General features: G+C 36.7%; 1 protein-coding gene across 3 annotated transcripts in view; it reads left to right on the top strand.

Moving 5' to 3' along the window:
- Positions 1-16,931, top strand: part of CTDSPL2 (CTD small phosphatase like 2) — an 89,493-nt gene that overhangs the window by 44,934 nt on the left and 27,628 nt on the right. For all 3 annotated transcript variants that reach the window (XM_014847080.3, XM_070504495.1, XM_070504494.1), the window contains exons 3-5: positions 8,955-9,093; positions 10,871-11,020; positions 16,667-16,882. In XM_014847080.3, coding sequence (XP_014702566.2) covers positions 8,955-9,093; positions 10,871-11,020; positions 16,667-16,882 — 505 coding nt within the window. The remainder of the gene's footprint in view (positions 1-8,954; positions 9,094-10,870; positions 11,021-16,666; positions 16,883-16,931) is intronic.

Here is a 16,931-nt window from a genome sequence, read left to right as displayed (position 1 = left end):
TGACATATTCAAAACTTTAAAGGTTAAAAATCTTCAGCCATGAATACTCTATCCAGCAAAAATATCCTTCAGATATGAGGGAGAAATTAAACTTTTCCCAGACAAACAAAGGCTAAGGGACTTTGTAACCAAAAGTCCTCCACTACAAGAAATCCTTATGAAGTGTCTCATACCTGAAAAAAGAAAAAAAGGGAGTAAGGGGTCACAAAACACGCAGTAGGGAGACAAATAGATGGAATGTTAATAGGATAGCAAATATTCAACTATAGCATTAGGATAAAGGGAAGGAAATCACCAAAGCAAAGACAATCTTATCACTCTAACCACAAACTCAGAACACAAGTTGGAATAAGAGATGAAAATGATAATTTAGGAGGGGAGGAGGAAAGGGACTGAATCAGTGTAGGCTAAGAAAGCAAGAGACCACCAGAAAATGGAGTATGTTATACATGAGACTCTGAATACAAACTTCAGGGTAGCCACTAAACTGAAAAACAGAACAGAGACATACAACATAAATAAGGAAAAATCTAAGAAACCCAGCATAAGAAATTGCAGAAGTCAGTGCGTACGCTAAAACACACAGGACGAGAAACAAAGGGAACACAGGAAAACGGGAAAAGGAGCAACAGAATGACAGCATTAAGCCCTCATACATCAGTAATCACCCTCAATGTAAACGGATTGAACTCTCCAATAACAAGACACAGAGTGGCAAAATGGGTTAAAGAACAAGATCCAAAAATTTGTTGCCTCCGGGAAACACACCTTAGCTCCAAGGACAAACACAGGGTCAGAGTAAAGGGGTGGAAGACAATACTCCAAGCTAATAGCAAACAAAAGAAAACCGATATCGCAATACTTTATATTAGACAAAACAGACTTCAAGATAAGGCAGGTAAAGAGAGACATAGAGGTCCAATATATAATGATCGAAGGGACACTTTATCAAGACAAAATAACGCTTATAAATATTTATGCACCCAACACAGGAGTACCGAAGTTCATAAAGCAACTAGTAACACACCTATAAGAAGATATCAAAAATAACACAATAGTAGGGGACCTCAACACCCCACTCACATCAATGGACTGATCATCCAGACAGAAAATCAACAAAGAAACAGTGGAGCTAAATGAAAAGCTAAAACAGTTGGACTTAATAGACATATATAGAACACTCCATCCAGAAACAACAGAATACACAGTCTTTTCAAGTGCGCATGGAACATTCTCAAAGATAGACCATATGAAAATTTTTGTTTTTCAGAATTTTGAATATGTCATTCCACTCTCTCCTAGACTGTTAGGTTTCTGCTGAGAAATCCACTGAAAGCCTGATAGGTCTTCCTGTGTAAGTTATTTTCTTCTGCCTTGCTGCTCTTAATATTTTTTCTTTGTCATTGACTTTTGCCAGTTTCACTTCTATAGCCTTGAAGAAAGTCTTTTTACATTGAATAATTAGGAGTTCTATTAGCTTCTTTTACTTGTATTTCCAGCTCCTTCCTGAGGTTTGGGAATGTCTCAGCTATTATTTATTTAAAACGCTTTCTGCTCCGCTCTCCCTCTCTTCTCTCTCTGGAATACCTGTAATCCTTATGTTGCATTTCCTAAGTGAGTCAGATATTTCTCAGAGAATTTCTTCATTTCTTTTTGGTCTTAGTTCTCTCTCCTCCTCCATCTGAAGTGTTTCTTTATTTCTGTCCTCCAGACTGCTAATTCTGCCCTTGATAATATCAGCTCTCTTATTCTGGGTCTCTAGATCTTTCTTTATCTCATCCATTGTGTTTTTCATCTTCAGCATTTCTGATTGGTTTTTCTTTGTTGTTTCAGTCTCTTTTGTGAAGAATTTCCTCTGTTCATTAATTTTGTTTCAGGCTTCATTGAACTATCTGTATTTTCTTATAACTCTGAGTTTTTTTATGATAGCTATTTTGAATTCTCAGTTATTTAGGTTGTAAATTTCTGTGCCTTCAGGGTTGATTTTTGGGTGTTTGTCACTTTCCTTCGGTTCTGGAGTGTTAATATAGTTATTCACACTATATGATGGCATGGATTTTTGCCTTCACATAGCGACAGTATCTGGTTTCAGCTTCCACCTGCTAACACTTGGGGGATCAAGAGCTATGTATTCTAAGCCTGCCGTGATCCCTGACGTCTGTGCCTGTCCTTAGAATCTGTGCTGACAGGGTCCTTCTGTGATTTCCAGCTAGCTTGCTCACAGTTACTGCTTTTCTGACGTATGCACATGTGCTTTGGCCTGTTGGCTGAGGTGGAGCACTGGGTGGCGGGAGGGGCACTTTTTTGTGTGTGCACAATTCTGGGGGTGTTATTGCTCTGCCCTCACTATCTGCTCTCCTGGGGTACTGGCTTGATGAAGCTACCCCCTCAATTTCTTAGCTGCCTCTGTGTGGGGCTTTCCCCTGGGCCGTAAGAGAATTTGGAAATGGAAGGTGTTCCTGTGGAGACCTGGCTCTCCTCTTTTCTCAGAGCTGTGAGTGCTCCCACCCTCTGGGTTGCTGCTGCTGGGGTGGGAGAGGATATCCCCTTACCTCTTTCTCCTTCCTGCAGGGTGTCCAGCACCTCCATCTTCAGATGTATAACTACATGGGTTCCTCAGAAGTCTTTTGTGTTGTGTGTATGTCCTTTGGTGGTATGTGAACATCTTTTACTTTGTATCTTAGGGGTGAGAGTCTAAGGGAAGAGCTCACTCCACCGTGGTGCTGACATCCTTTTATAGCTTAGTTTTAAACTTCTTTTTCAATTGCTAAGAGAAGGGTGTTGTGAATTGGTCTACTTTGCGTTTCAGTTCCGTCAATTTTTACTTCATGTATTTTGAAGCTCTGTTGTTAGATGCATATATGTTTATGATTGTTGGATATAAATTGTTGTTACCACTGTGAAATTTCTCTTATTATTTCAAGTAGTACTATTTTCCTTGAGGTTTACTTTTCCTAATATTAATATAGCCACACAGCTGTCTTGCTTAGTATTTGCATGATATACTTTTTTCCGCTCTGTGTATAAATACCCACTGTGTATTTCTATTCAGATTGTCATCTTTGGTCTATATACATTTAATGTCATTATTAATATGATTGAATTTAAATTCTCCCATTTTATTATTTATTCTGTATTTACCCCATTTGTTATTTGTTTCTCTCTTGTTCTAATCCTGCCTTCTTTTTGATGAACTAATTATCTTTCAGAATTCTCTTTTATCTCCTATATTGGCTTTTTAAAAATTACCTTTGTTGATGTATAACTAAGCAGAATAAAACACATCCTTGTAAAGTGTATGTTTTCATCTTTTTTAACAGATTTATACACCCATGACCAAAAGTACCCTTACAGTCTTTGCAGACAGTCTCTCTGCATCAGCCTAGACAACCATTGATTTATTCTGTACCACCTCCTTCACCCAGTAGTATTCTATTCTATCAGTACATCACATATCATAATTTGTTTCTCCAGGTGGATTGTTTCCCTTATTTGGCTATCATGAATAAAGTTGCTATGAGTTTTTATATTTGAGACCGTGTGTGAGCATATATTTAATTTAAACTTGGGTGAATAATTAAGATTGATGTTGCTGGGTCATGATAGATGTATGGTTATCTTTTTGGTGGTAGATTTATTGAGATATAATTCCAAGTTTTAATTTTAATGAAGTCAAATTTTCTTATTTTTTCTTTTGTTGGTTGTATTTTTGGTCTCATATCCAAGAAACCTTTGCCAAATTCAAGGTGATGAAGATTTAGCCTTAGTTTTCTTGTAAGAGTTTTATAGTTTTATCTCTTACATTTAGCTCTTTCATTTATTTTGAATTAATTTTGTAGATGTAAGGTAAGGGTCCAACTTTATTCTTCTGCATCTTCATATCCAGTGGTCCCAGCACCGTTTCTTGAAAGTGTGTTTAACTTTTAAGAAACTGCCCAGCTGCTTTCCAGAGTATTTGTACTATTTCACATTCTATCTAGTAATGTCTGATAGTCCTAGTTGCCCACATCCTCACCAGTATTTGATATTGTCAGTCTTTTTAACTTTAACCTCTCTACAGGGGTGGGGTGATATCTCATTTTGTTTTTATTTTTCATTTCCGTGATGATTAGTGATGTTGAGTATCTTTGTGTACTTGTAGGTCATGTGTGGATCTCTTGTGAACTGGCACTTCAAATTTTTTCCCATTTGTGGGGGTTACTTTTTAACTTTTCTCTTGTGATTTCAGTAGTAGTTCCTTTCAAGCAAGTGGTTCTTAAACTTTCTGATCTCAGGATTCTTGACCTTCCTACAAATTATTGACAACCGTAAAAAACATTTGCTTATGTAGTTTATATGTATCAGTATATCTTATTAGATATTAAAACTGAGGAGTCTTGAAAATATCTATTCATTTATAATTACAATTATAAACCCACTACATGTTAATACAAATAACATTTTACCTATTTTCTCAAAATGAAAAGGAAATTAGTGGGAGGCATGACATCATTTACAATTTTGCACATCTCTTTAACGGTGGCTTCATAGAAGGTGATTTGAGTTATCATTGAAGCGTATCTAGAAAATCAAACATATATTTAGTAAAGAGAGCAGCATTTTAATATCCCTTTTTAGATAATTGTGGATACTCTGTGGATACTGTACCAAAACTTGACAAATGTTGGTGTAGTTCCTTAGGCTCTTATTCCAAGATTGAATTTGAAAGCACTGCAATGATGTTTTCATTGGTCTGTATTGCACTTGGAGGATCTTTTACCTGTGTGTGACTTTGTAACATTGTTTACCTATGTGTGACGTTGTAACATTGTTTACGTATGTATGACTTTGTAATATCATGCACTGGTTATTTTGAAAGTATTGGTTCACTGAATTATGCAGTTCTTCCACAAATGTGTCCACATGGACATATTTTATCATTCAATATTAAAAAACATCACATTTGTCAGCATCCTCACTGATCTCAGCAGAGTCTTTAAGTATTGGGGAGCTGTCAAGCTCATGTTGCTGGCTCCAGGTTTTCTAATATTCCAATTTTTGCTTGAAAGCTCACAAATTTTATTGTTGGCATCAAAAATTGTCAGTTTTTCTTGAAGTGACAGGCTTGCTTTGTTCACTTTTCAGAAAATATGTACTTGAAGTAAAAATAGTTTTCTTTTGGAAAAAGTAGTCTAATTCAGTCTACAAGTCAAACAATCACTCAAATGCTTTTTCTCAAGACAGTTGTGGAAGCACACAGGTTTGCAGCAGAAGTGCTTTATGAATATTTCCCATCTCATATAGAATGTTAACACATATTTAACGGTTGAGATTTAATTATTTTTACACCTTCAAGAAGGACGTTCTTAAGTAGAGCTTGCATTATCCTCCACCCCGCGTGCAAGTATGTGGCAGTGAAGAATACAGTGACTAATGGGTGTCAGTGCCTTAGTTTGGGCTAAAGTGGCAGTAGTTATATCCTCTATTGCTTTTGCACAGTCATTGCAAATGTCAACACAAAGTATTCCAGGATAAACTGAGATGCTAAAAAATTATTCACCACTTGTGTTTGTTACCCTGTGTTCATGGGTAAAGAAGCTCTTTGATGATTAGTTGATGCTAGTACCAGATAAATAAAGTCAAACAGAAAGTCTGGCCACATCCGTAAGGGAAGAGTCTAATTTCTGTAGACCAGATATTAACTCATTTTCTGTACCTGCAGATAAGTCTTTATTTCAGTGAGTTTCTTTATCATTGAAAGTAGAAGTACCTGTTTCTCCCTCCTGCCCCAGTAATTTTATTGAGATCATAATGGTTCATAACATTGTGTAATTTTGGGTGTATATTATTATTTATAAATTTCTGAATAGACTTCACCGTGCTCACCACCAGTAGTCTAATTTTTGTCCGTCACTGTACATATGTGCCCCTATACCCCTTTCACCCAACCTCCAACCCCCTTCCCCTCTGGTAACCACTAATCTGTTCTCTTTATCCATGTATTTTGTTATCTTCCACGTATAAGTAAAATCCTGCAGTATTAGTCTTTCTCTGTTTGGCTCATTTCGCTTAACATCATACCCTCAAGGTCCATCCAAGTTGTTGGAAATGGGATGCTTTTGTCTTTTAGTGACTGAGTAGTATTCCATTGTGTATATGTATGTATACACCACATCTTCTTTATCCATTCATCTGTAGAAGGGCACTTGGGGTGCTTCCACTTCCTGGCTATTGTAAATAATGCTGCAGTGAACATAGGGGTGTATAAATCTCTTTGGATCATTGATTTCAAGTTCACTGGATAAACCCAGTAGTGGGATAGCTGGCTTGTATGGTATTTCTTTTTTTTTTTTCTTTTTTTTCGTTTTAAGGTTTTATTTTTCCTTTTTCTCCCCAAAGCCGCCTGGTACATAGTTGTATATATTTTTAGTTGTGGGTCCTTCTGTTTGTGGCATGTGGGATGCCACCTCAGCATGGCTTGACCAGCGATGCCATGTCTGCACCCAGGATTCAAACCAGTGAAACCCTGGGCCGCATGGTTCATCAGGAAAGTAAAAAAATTTCAGTTCAGCTGTTATGGGGGCAAAAGCTCTCTCCTATGTCTGCCCCACCCCCTTCCATGAACCTTCCCCCCACCAGTTTTTAAGTAAAAGTCATGACCTTCATCTAGGAGGGACTCTTCTCCTGTGGCAGTTTGCATTTTCTGTCTTGGCAACCCTGTTGGCTTAAAGCTTCTCTTCTCAGTTCCCATAAGCCCTTGTTTCCGCTTCTCTGTTTTTAATACCTTTTATTAAGCCCTGAGGTAGCGTTTCAGCTGCCCTTAGCTGCCTGACTGGGGTGTCCCAAGGTATCTCTGGAGAGCCCAATCTTTGTTTTTGTTTAGTGCTCTGGTTACAGAGTTACAGGGGTATTGACTAATCTGCACCAACATATCTCTCTCTACCCTCCTGGACCCATTTTTTTCTGTAACCCTTGTTATTTTTAGTGTTGCGGAATATGAAATTTTCAGGGATGTATGTATTTATGTTATAGTAGATGCACTAAGAGATTTCTTCAAGAAGATGCCAGAGCTTAGTGTAATTGGCTTTGCGGCATTATTTCTCTTCTTGAAGGACTTTATAAAGAGAACCTCTTTATTTTCTAGTTATGGAAATCCCATGTTTGGGATATGAGACTTCCTGTTCGTCATTTTAAAATGCAGGGGAATGATAAACAGTAAAATTTTGAGGAATTTTGTTGTGGGTCACTGAAGCATTATTTTGTGCTATAATGACCTATTGTTTTGATGGAGCTACATAAAATTATAGAAACTGCTGAATAAAAGTAAAGTTCTATATTGAATGATGTTTATAGTATTATCTTTTTTCTATTTTGATCCAAATAGGGAATTGTAATTTTGGTTATTTACAATACCAAGGTTTGTTTCAGAAATAATAGAACAATATTCAACCTTTAGAAAATGCATAGTTGTGTATTATATTATCTGCTGTGGTGTAAAAGCATCGAATACAAAAAATTAGAGCTTATTCCTATTGAATAAGAATGTTGGTTATATGTATAAATTATAATATGGATTTAAAAATCTAATTCTTATCAAAAGATTTCAGGTAATCTCATTAAAGCAGCAAGGAATTATAGGCCAATATCACACTGTGTAAGAAAATCACTCACATGGTAGGTGACTCTAGAAAAATTTTACAAATGAGAATAGATGAATAAATGGAGAAAAACAGATCAGGCTATTCTTGGAATATACTATTTTAGTCAGTAATACTGTAGAAATAGTGTAAACTGATCATGTGGATTTACTCCATATAAGGAAATGAATAGAAACCTTTGTTAAGGAGTAGACTCCTCACTGTTAATTTGGGCATTTAAAGAATTGAAGTTGGCATTGGGGATGTGGCAGTGGCAGTCTATTATTTTTGTGTCATTTTTGGTAATATGTCATGTGCTAGCAAATTCCATTGGGGTTCTCTCTGTTACCCTGAATGCTCAAGGAAATGACCTCTGTTCTTTTGGGTAATTCTAAGAATAAGGAAAAATTGCTGAAAATTCAGAATTTCTACAGTATGGAAAAATTTTAATGGACCCTGGGGAAGGGATCCGAATTGTGACGATGCTATAATTACATTTGTATATTGTAATTGCATTAATAAATATTCTTACGACACTGTTAAATTTTCTGTTGAGTATTAATTCTGTTTTATTTCTCCTGGATGTGAAAAAAAGGGGAAATTATATTACGCCATATTTTATCTTCTTTTAAAATAGAAGTGTAATTGATATACAGCATTATATTACTTTCAGTTGTACAACATAGTGATTCAATATTTGTATACGTTGTGAAATGAATGCCATAGTAAGTCAACACCTGTCACTATATGTAGTGACAGAATGTTTGTTTTCTTGTGATGAGAACTTTTAAGATTTACTCTGTCAGCAACTTTCCAGTATGCGACACAGTGTTATTAACTGTGGTTGCCATGCTGTACATTACATTCCCATAGTTTACTTAATTTATAATGGAATTTTGTACTTTTTGGCTCCCTTCACCCATTTCACCCACTTTCCACCCCTCTGCCTCTGGCAACCACCAATCTGTTCTCTGTATCTATGAGTTTGGAGATTTGTTTTGTTTTATTTTTACGATTCCACATGTAAGTGAGATCATATGGTGTTTGTCTTTCTCTGTCTGACTTATTTCACTTAGCATAATGCCCTCAAGGTTCATGCATGTTGTTGCAAATGGCATGATTTCAGTTTTTTTATGGCTAAATAATATTCCATTGTATATATACACCACATTTCATTTGTCCATTCATCCGTTGATGAATCCGTTGTTTCCATATCTTGGCTATTGTAAATAATGCTTCAATGAATGGGGGGTGCATATCATATTTTATCATTTTAAATGTTACCTATAAGGCAGAATGACTGTGCTCAATGCATGTTTTTTTTTCTTATATCTTAAGGAAGAGAGAGAAAATCCTTCGAAACGGAGTAGAATTGAACGTGATATAGATAATAATTTGATTACATCAACACCAAGAGCAGGAGAAAAGCCTAACAAACAGATATCTCGAGTAAGACGGAAAAGTCAAGTAAATGGAGGTTTGTTAATATTTAGATACTGTTTTATTAGGTGTAAGTAGAGATCTCACCTGACATGTTTCTTTTCTGTTTTTTTGAGCAGTTTCTGCCTTATTTTTTAATCTTCTTTGTATTAAATATTAGTAGCACAAATTGAAATAAAAATTTGCCTTCCTAATGTAAATCTACTTTGAATTAAAATGACAAATGAAGGCAGAGCAACTAGCTTTATACTATTTAGCATGAAAATGTATATGGAGCAATATTTTTGACCTCTAATAAACTCATTCCTTAAAGCAATAATAATTTTGACCTACTTTATTTGAGATATATACAAAGAATTTGTTTGTGGATCCAGGAATTTCAGAGTTCAGGGGGGTTTGGATCACTTAAGGCTAGTGATTCTCAAATAGGGGTAGTTTTGTTCCCAGTGGACAACTATCAGTGTCTGTGGAGGCCTTTTTGGTTGTCACAACCTGTGGAGGGGTTGCTACCGGCATCTAGCAGGTAGAGGTCAGGAACGCTGCTAAACGTTCTACAATGTACAGGATTGTACACAACAAAGAATTACCCAACCCAGAAGTCAATAGTGCCACTGTTGATAAACCCTGTTCTAGGTCGATACTTTACTGTATCACGGAGAAGCTCCTCAAAGTCAAAAAGGAGAAAACCGAGGACAAGCAGAGAAAGCTATAAAGAACAACAATTTAGAGCATGGAGGGCTGCTTTTTAACTAACGCTCTTTTATGCACAACAGCAATAATAATTCCTTACCTCTTTCCCCTCAATGTAGTATTTCTATTGTTAGAATTGACCTTTAGAGAGAAAAGGGATAAAGAAACAAGTTAAAAGAGCTATATGGCAAAGAAGGAAAGAAATGTGATAGATACCAGGTAAAGCTGTGGAGGGTCGACGATGATAAATCAGAACATTTGTTTGAGTTTTATTTTATGTTTTCTGAAAACCCGTGAAAGTTTTTTTTTTTTTTTTTTAAGATTTTATTTTTTCCTTTTTCTCCCCAAAGCCCCCCGGTACATAGTTGTGTATTCTTCGTTGTGGGTTCTTCTAGTTGTGGCATGTGGGACGCTGCCTCAGCGTGGTCTGATGAGCAGTGCCATGTCCGCGCCCAGGATTCGAACTAACGAAACACTGGGCCGCCTGCTGCGGAGTGCGCGAACTTAACCTCTCCGCCACGGGGCCAGCCCCCCGTGAAAGTTTTTTATTCATAAGAAACTTAAAAAAAAACTGGTTATTCTTCCTAACTGCTCTGAATTGGTGCCTCAATATCCGTAAGTAATTTGACACTGCTATATGTAGTCTTCTGCTTCAATAGACTGTGTTGCCTCTAATTACTTAGCTGTTGCTCATTAGAAGTAGGTTGGAGGAGGGGTTTTATGAAGTAGGCAGCATCTCAAATTGTAAATAAACAAAGACAAAATCTTGCATTTGTGTTTTTGATAGTGTAATTTGTTTACTTAAAAAATTTATTTCATTTTCTGTTATACTGTGTTGAAGTCTTTTAGTTTATACAATTCTAGATGTAAATCTGCTTTGAAAAAACTCAGTAAATTTAGCATTTATAATGGATTATAAATAAATTTGTTATAAAGATCATTTGATTTACAAGTGATTTACCTCAGGATTTCTTTAAATGATAATTTTTCCTAACACTAATGTTAATCAGTTTTCGTGAACTATTTTGAAGGAAAAAAGTTATTTTTGTAATGAATGGATTAGAACAAATTTCTGAAAGTCCTGTTACCTGGATTGCAATTTTTTTCTTCTGTTTCTTTCTTAGAAGCTGGTAGTTATGAAATGACAAATCAACATGTAAAACAAAATGGGAAATTAGAAGATAATCCTTCCTCTGGCAGTCCTCCAAGGACTACCTTATTGGGGACCATATTTTCTCCTGTCTTCAACTTTTTTTCACCAGCAAATAAAAATGGTAAGTATAAACCATAACCATAGTTTAGGTTAAAAAAATTAATAGTTTTCCTAGCTTTTTAGAAGATCTGTTTGATTTCACTGGCATGTTTTGTCAGTGTCTTATGTTTGTTTTCAGCCTCATTAAAAATACACAGCTCCTGGGCCGGCCCTGTGGCCAAGTGGTTTAAGTTCCACATGCTCTGCTTTGGCAGCCTGGGCTCGTGGGTTCGGATCCTGGGCACAGACCTACTCCACTCATCAGCTATGCTGTGGAGGCATCCCACATACAAAAAATAGTGGAGGATTGGCACAGATGTTAGCTCAGGGCTAATCCTCCTCAAGCAAAAAGTAAAAGATAAAAAAACCCCACAGCTCCTAAAAGGTATTATTTTTAGTGACTGAAATAAATATAGGTTATGTTTAATTCTATTGAAGTGAATGAACTCTTTTACTCTCTGAAAAGCTAGATGATAAACTTTGTGCTGGAGGGAAAGTTTTATTTTTTCTGTGTTGAGATGAATTCTGTTATCCTTAGTGTGTCCAGGAAAGAATCCAAAAGCATTTTCAGTATTCTAGATCATTAAATGGAATTCATTGAATATTTTAAGTGAGCTGAAACAAGGTCATTTTTTGTAATAGTTTATTTGTATTTATTTGTATTATCATTTGCTTGATTTTTTTTCTCCCTAGCGATCTTCAATTTAGACAAATAGTAAAACTACCCTAATTCAAATGAATTGAAGGTTTTCATTATTTAGCGCCTTTGCAAAACAATCAAATTTACTTCTTTCTTAACATATTTTTTAAAAAGATTTAGCTAGTGCCCTGTCTTTTCTGATGATTAATACTTAATTTCATACATCATAATTTAGTCTCTAGGTTATTTGAGGGCAAGAGATCATGTCTTTATTTTTGTGTCTCATGTTTTTTGGTACAGTATTGGGCTCATGGAAAATTGCTATTAAGTGCATGTTGCCAGGTTATTTAAACTCTAATTTAAATTATGTTTCTGAGTGATAATGCAATTTTTAAAAGGCAAAATGGTGCACTGTAAACTCAAAATGCCCTGGGGGCGAAAATAATGCGTATTAACACATTTAAGGACTGTGTCATCCTATAGTAGAAACAAAACAAAAAACTACCTTTAACTTTGTTTAACCTGATATTTCTTAGAGATATTTGAGCAAGAACTCTTTTCTGTGGAGCGTCTGTTAACATCTTGTAGAAATAGTACCTCAAATAGAACATTTTTGGAACTGCTGGTGTAGTGGAAAAAGAATGGGCTTGGGAATTAAACTTTTTAAAAATTCCGCTCTGCCGCTGTTTAACCATGTTACCTTGGACCAGTTCTTTAAATTCTTTAGCCTCTTAATTTGTGTGAGAGGATAATTATACTTAAATAGGAGGGATGATCTGAAGATTTTGGTTCATTCAGCAAATACTGAGCATCTGCTGTGTTCCAGCTGTTGTGTTAGACACTGGAGATTTGAAGATGATTAACACATGGTCCTTGTCCTCAAGGAGCCTGCTTTTTACAAGAGGGGGAGATATATGTAAATAACTATAATAAATTTTTATAGGGGCATTGATAGAATTATGGGGTAGTAGGGTATTCAGAGAGTGGAGTCGTCCTGTATTCTGGGTGGCAGCTCACAAAAGGCTTCATAGACAAGCTGAATCTTGAAAGGAGGTAAAGGGCATTCCATGTAGAGGGAGCAGCATGAGCAAAGGCATAGTGTATTTGAGAAACTGAAATTAGTTTGTCATAGATGGAGCATTATATTTGAGGAGTCAGGGATAAGATAGGAGAGCTAGGGCCGGCCCAGTGGTGCAGCAGTTACGTGCGCACATTCTGCTCGGCGGCCCGGGATTCCCCGGTTTGGGTCCCAGGTGCGGACATGGCACGGCTTGGCAAGCCATGCTGTGGTAGGCGTCCCACATATAAAGTAGAGGAAGATGGGCACAGATGTTAGCTCAGGGCCAGTCTTCCTCAGCAAAAAGAGGAGGATTGGTAGCGGATGTTAGTTCAGGGCTAATCTTCCTCAAAAAACAAAAAGAGCTATACAGAAGTCAGATTATAGAGCTAACATGGTAAGATATTTGAACTTTATCCTTAATCAATGGGAGATGTTTGAAAGGTTTTAAACTGGTGAGTAATATGAACAGATTTGTGTCTTCTAAAGATCTCTTTGGCAGTAGTGTGTAGGCTAGATTCTAAAGAGGCTGGATGCAGGGAGAACAATTAGTAGACTTGTAATGCATGTGAGACTTCATGTGACCTTCATTGTGGTGGTAGAGAAAAGAAGGATCAGAGATACGGAACGGATAAATTTGGGGCACAGATTGGAGGTGAAAGAGAAGAGAGATTAAGAGACACAAGGTTAGATTTTCAAGAGAGAGAAGTAAGATCCTGGGAGATAGCTAATTGAATTTAATTTGGGCCATGCTGAATTTGAGATGCTATGAAACAACCAAATAAAAATGTCTAGTAGCAATTTGTCATTCTGATGTGGAGCTTAGAAATCTGGGTTTAAACAGTAGACCATACTAAGATTATCAGTTTACAGATTTTAATTGAAACCAGTGGAGTAAATGATCTATTTGGTTCAACAAACTAAGACTAGAATCTTGGAAAACCTTTAAGGACTGGACAAAGTAAAAGAAGCCAACAAAGGAAACATGGAGGAAGCTAGAAGGGAAATTGTGTCATAGAAGCCAAAGGAAGAGAGAATATCAAAACCCAGGATCAAATAATTGTAAAGATAGAAGCAAAGGAAATGAGCATTGAAAAGATACCGTTGAACCTTGCAATTAAAAGGTCATTGGTTTCTTTTGCCAGAACAGTTTCAGAGGGATGGTTGGAGTTGGAAGCCTGACATCCTTGGGGAAAAAGAGTAAAATGGAGGTTAAGACAGGAAGCAGCCAGTGTAGATTACTGTAATGGGGAACTTGCATATGAAAGAAATTAGATCACAAGGCCTCAAGGGATGAACTGTATTTTTGTGAGAGACAAGCATGTTTTTAAGCCTCAGGGAAGAGTCTAATAGGAAGAGGTTGAAAATAGAAGAAAAAGGATAACTAATAAAGATTCCATGCTGCCAGGGAACAGGTGGAAGAATTAGAATTGAAACTGGGAGAAGAGACATTTTTCTCCGATGCTGGAGGAAAGAAGCTGGGAAGGTGTGTGCAAAAGTAGTTGTTCGGGCAGAAGAAGTTGAAGTTACAATTTTTTCTTTGAAGGAGGAGATGGTGTCCTGGGGGCAGTGATTGGAGGGGATAGTGAAGGTTTAAAATGTTTGCTGTTGGGGCTGGCCAGGTGGCGCAGAGGTTAGGTTCGCACGTTCCACTTCTTAGTGGCCCAGTGTTCGCTGGTTCAGATCCCGGGTGCGGACATGGCACCGCTTGGCAAAAGCCATGCTATGGTAGGCGTCCCACCTATACAGTAGAGGAAGACGGGTATGGATGTTAGCTCAGGGCCAGTCTTCCTCAGCAAAAAGAGGAGGATTGGCAGTAGTTAGCTCAAGGCTAATCTTGCTCAAAAAAAAAAAAATTAAATTAAAGTAGTCTATTAAAAAAAAAATGTTTGCTGTTGAGTGTAAGTAAAGAAGCTGATTGACCCATGGGCAAGTACTGAACAGCATGCTATAGGCCTAGCTAAGATTAATAAAATCCTCCAGGATTTTATTTGGAGTATGACCACTCTTTATAATTGTTCTCTTCAGTAGCCTGAGAGTAGTGCTTGAGAAGTGTGTTAGATTGATTCAAAAGTAATTTCTATGATAGATGACAGTGTAAAGACAAGGGAACAAGGACACTGAGGTTGCTGGCTTGAAAGTGATTTAAGTGCTACATCATGAAGTCTAACTAGATGAGGAGGGTGGGGAAGAAGCCGTTGAGGGATGTGTTTGGAATAAAAGAGACAGGTCTTTATCAAAGATGAAGACTGCACTTAATAAGAGCATCAGAGAGATAATTAGAAGATTAAGAGGTTGTGTAGAGGACTAATATATTTGAATTTTAGGTTTCAGAGGTGAACAGTTTCTTAGTGTTGATGTCCACATTACGGCCATGGTAATAATTGCTAAAGAGTATTATGAATGAAAATGGAGCTAAAGAGTGCAAGACCTTTGAGGATTAGTCATTGGATGAATCATTGACATCATCTCTAATAACAACTAGACAGGGGTTTAATGGAGCAGTAAACTGGTAGCTAGGTGTTAAATTCCTCTGTGATTAAGAGAGGATGTTGGCAATAGATGGTAGATGACAGGAGTGGGGGTAAGTGAAGAATTATATAGCCAGGTGACATCAGTCTCCTGGAGCAGGCATTTTTGCACATTAATAGAAAACCAAGAGTGGTAGCGGCAATGGAGATAAGTGAATTCTGATTCAGTTAGTACATTGAGTATGGGAGAATAAAGAGCTTTGAGGGAAGGGTATCAGGAAAAGAGATGTTTTTTGGAAAGAGGTTAAATCTAAAGCAGTGAGGGAGAAGGAATATTCTGTGAGGAAGTTTGAGAGTATTGGAGGTTGATTTTGTTGTTGAAAATGACATTTGGAGGGTTCTGTAAAGAAATGGAAAGAGTTGAGGTCATTCCATAGTGGCAGAACGATTGGGCAGCAGAGTCATCTAGGTAATGGCTATGTATAATGAGGAAACTAACCTCAGTCTCTGTTACTGAGATGAATCTTGTTGAGAAATTTTTCTTGTGTCTCTGAGTAAAAAGGGTCTCGAGGTTAGGCTAACAGTTAGCTCATTCATGGATAACTGCCTCTGGTTTAAAAATTACAGCTGCCTACAATGGCTTAGGATGCTTAGTACAGGAAGGATCAGGAGCTGTTAAAGGATAATGGATATGTATAGGCACATAATAAATGATCTTTGCCTTAATGAAAAGTAGTTCTGTAGTCAACAATACTGTATTATATACTTCAAAGTTGCTTAGAGACTAGATCTTAAATGTTCTCAACACAAAAAAGAAATGATAATTAGGTGGCGGGATATAGGTGTTAGCTAAATGCTGGTTTGGTGATCATATTGCAGTATATAAATGTATTAAATCAACATGTACACAATGTTATCTCAGGTATATCTTAGTAAAATTAAAAAAACTTCTAAATTATGACTTGTTTCACTATAAATGGGTGTTTCCAAACTATTTGAACACTTAAGAAAAACTTTGTTCACAAATACTGCTCAAGCTTATAATATTCTTTAATCCTCGTTGTTTGTACTGTCTAGAAAAGACTTACTAAACAATGGTATCCTCAGATTTGTGTTCATCACATTTAGTTTTTCTAAATATTTGTTTTTATTTTTTAAATTTTAATTTAATTTTTATTGAAATATATTTGACTTATAATGTTTAAAGTGTTGATTTGATTTAGTTATGTATTGTAATGTGGTTGCCATTGTAATGATAATTAGTACCTCTGTCACATTACATAATTATCCTTTTTAGTGGTTCTAATCTCTTAGCAAGTTTGATGATTATAATACAATATTGTTGTCTGTATTCACTACACTGTGCATTAGATCTCTAGGGCTTATTTACTACTCATTGTAAGTTTGTACCCTTAAACAACGGCTCTTCTGTCTGCGCCCCCCCACCCCCCAACCTTTGAGTTTTTAAATGATTGTGAGTACACTGACTCATGATTTCAGGAACATCAGGATCCGATTCCCCAGGACAGGCTGTGGAAGCTGAAGAGATAGTAAAACAACTTGATATGGAACAGGTGGATGAGATCTCTACCAGTACTACTACGTCAACTAATGGAGCGGCTTACTCAAATCAAGCAGTTCAAGTGAGGCCATCGATAAATAATGGTTTGGAAGAAGCAGAAGAAACAGTTAATCGTGATATCCCACCCCTTACAGGTGAAGAAAATTCCTTTTATTATGCATCTTCACAAATAGTTTATAAAAA

The sequence above is a fragment of the Equus asinus genome, chromosome 2, assembly GCF_041296235.1.
Source record: "Equus asinus isolate D_3611 breed Donkey chromosome 2, EquAss-T2T_v2, whole genome shotgun sequence".
Classification (NCBI taxonomy): domain Eukaryota; kingdom Metazoa; phylum Chordata; class Mammalia; order Perissodactyla; family Equidae; genus Equus; species Equus asinus.
The sequence above is the reverse complement of the archived record's forward strand: the minus strand, read 5'-3'. Positions and strand labels throughout refer to the sequence as shown.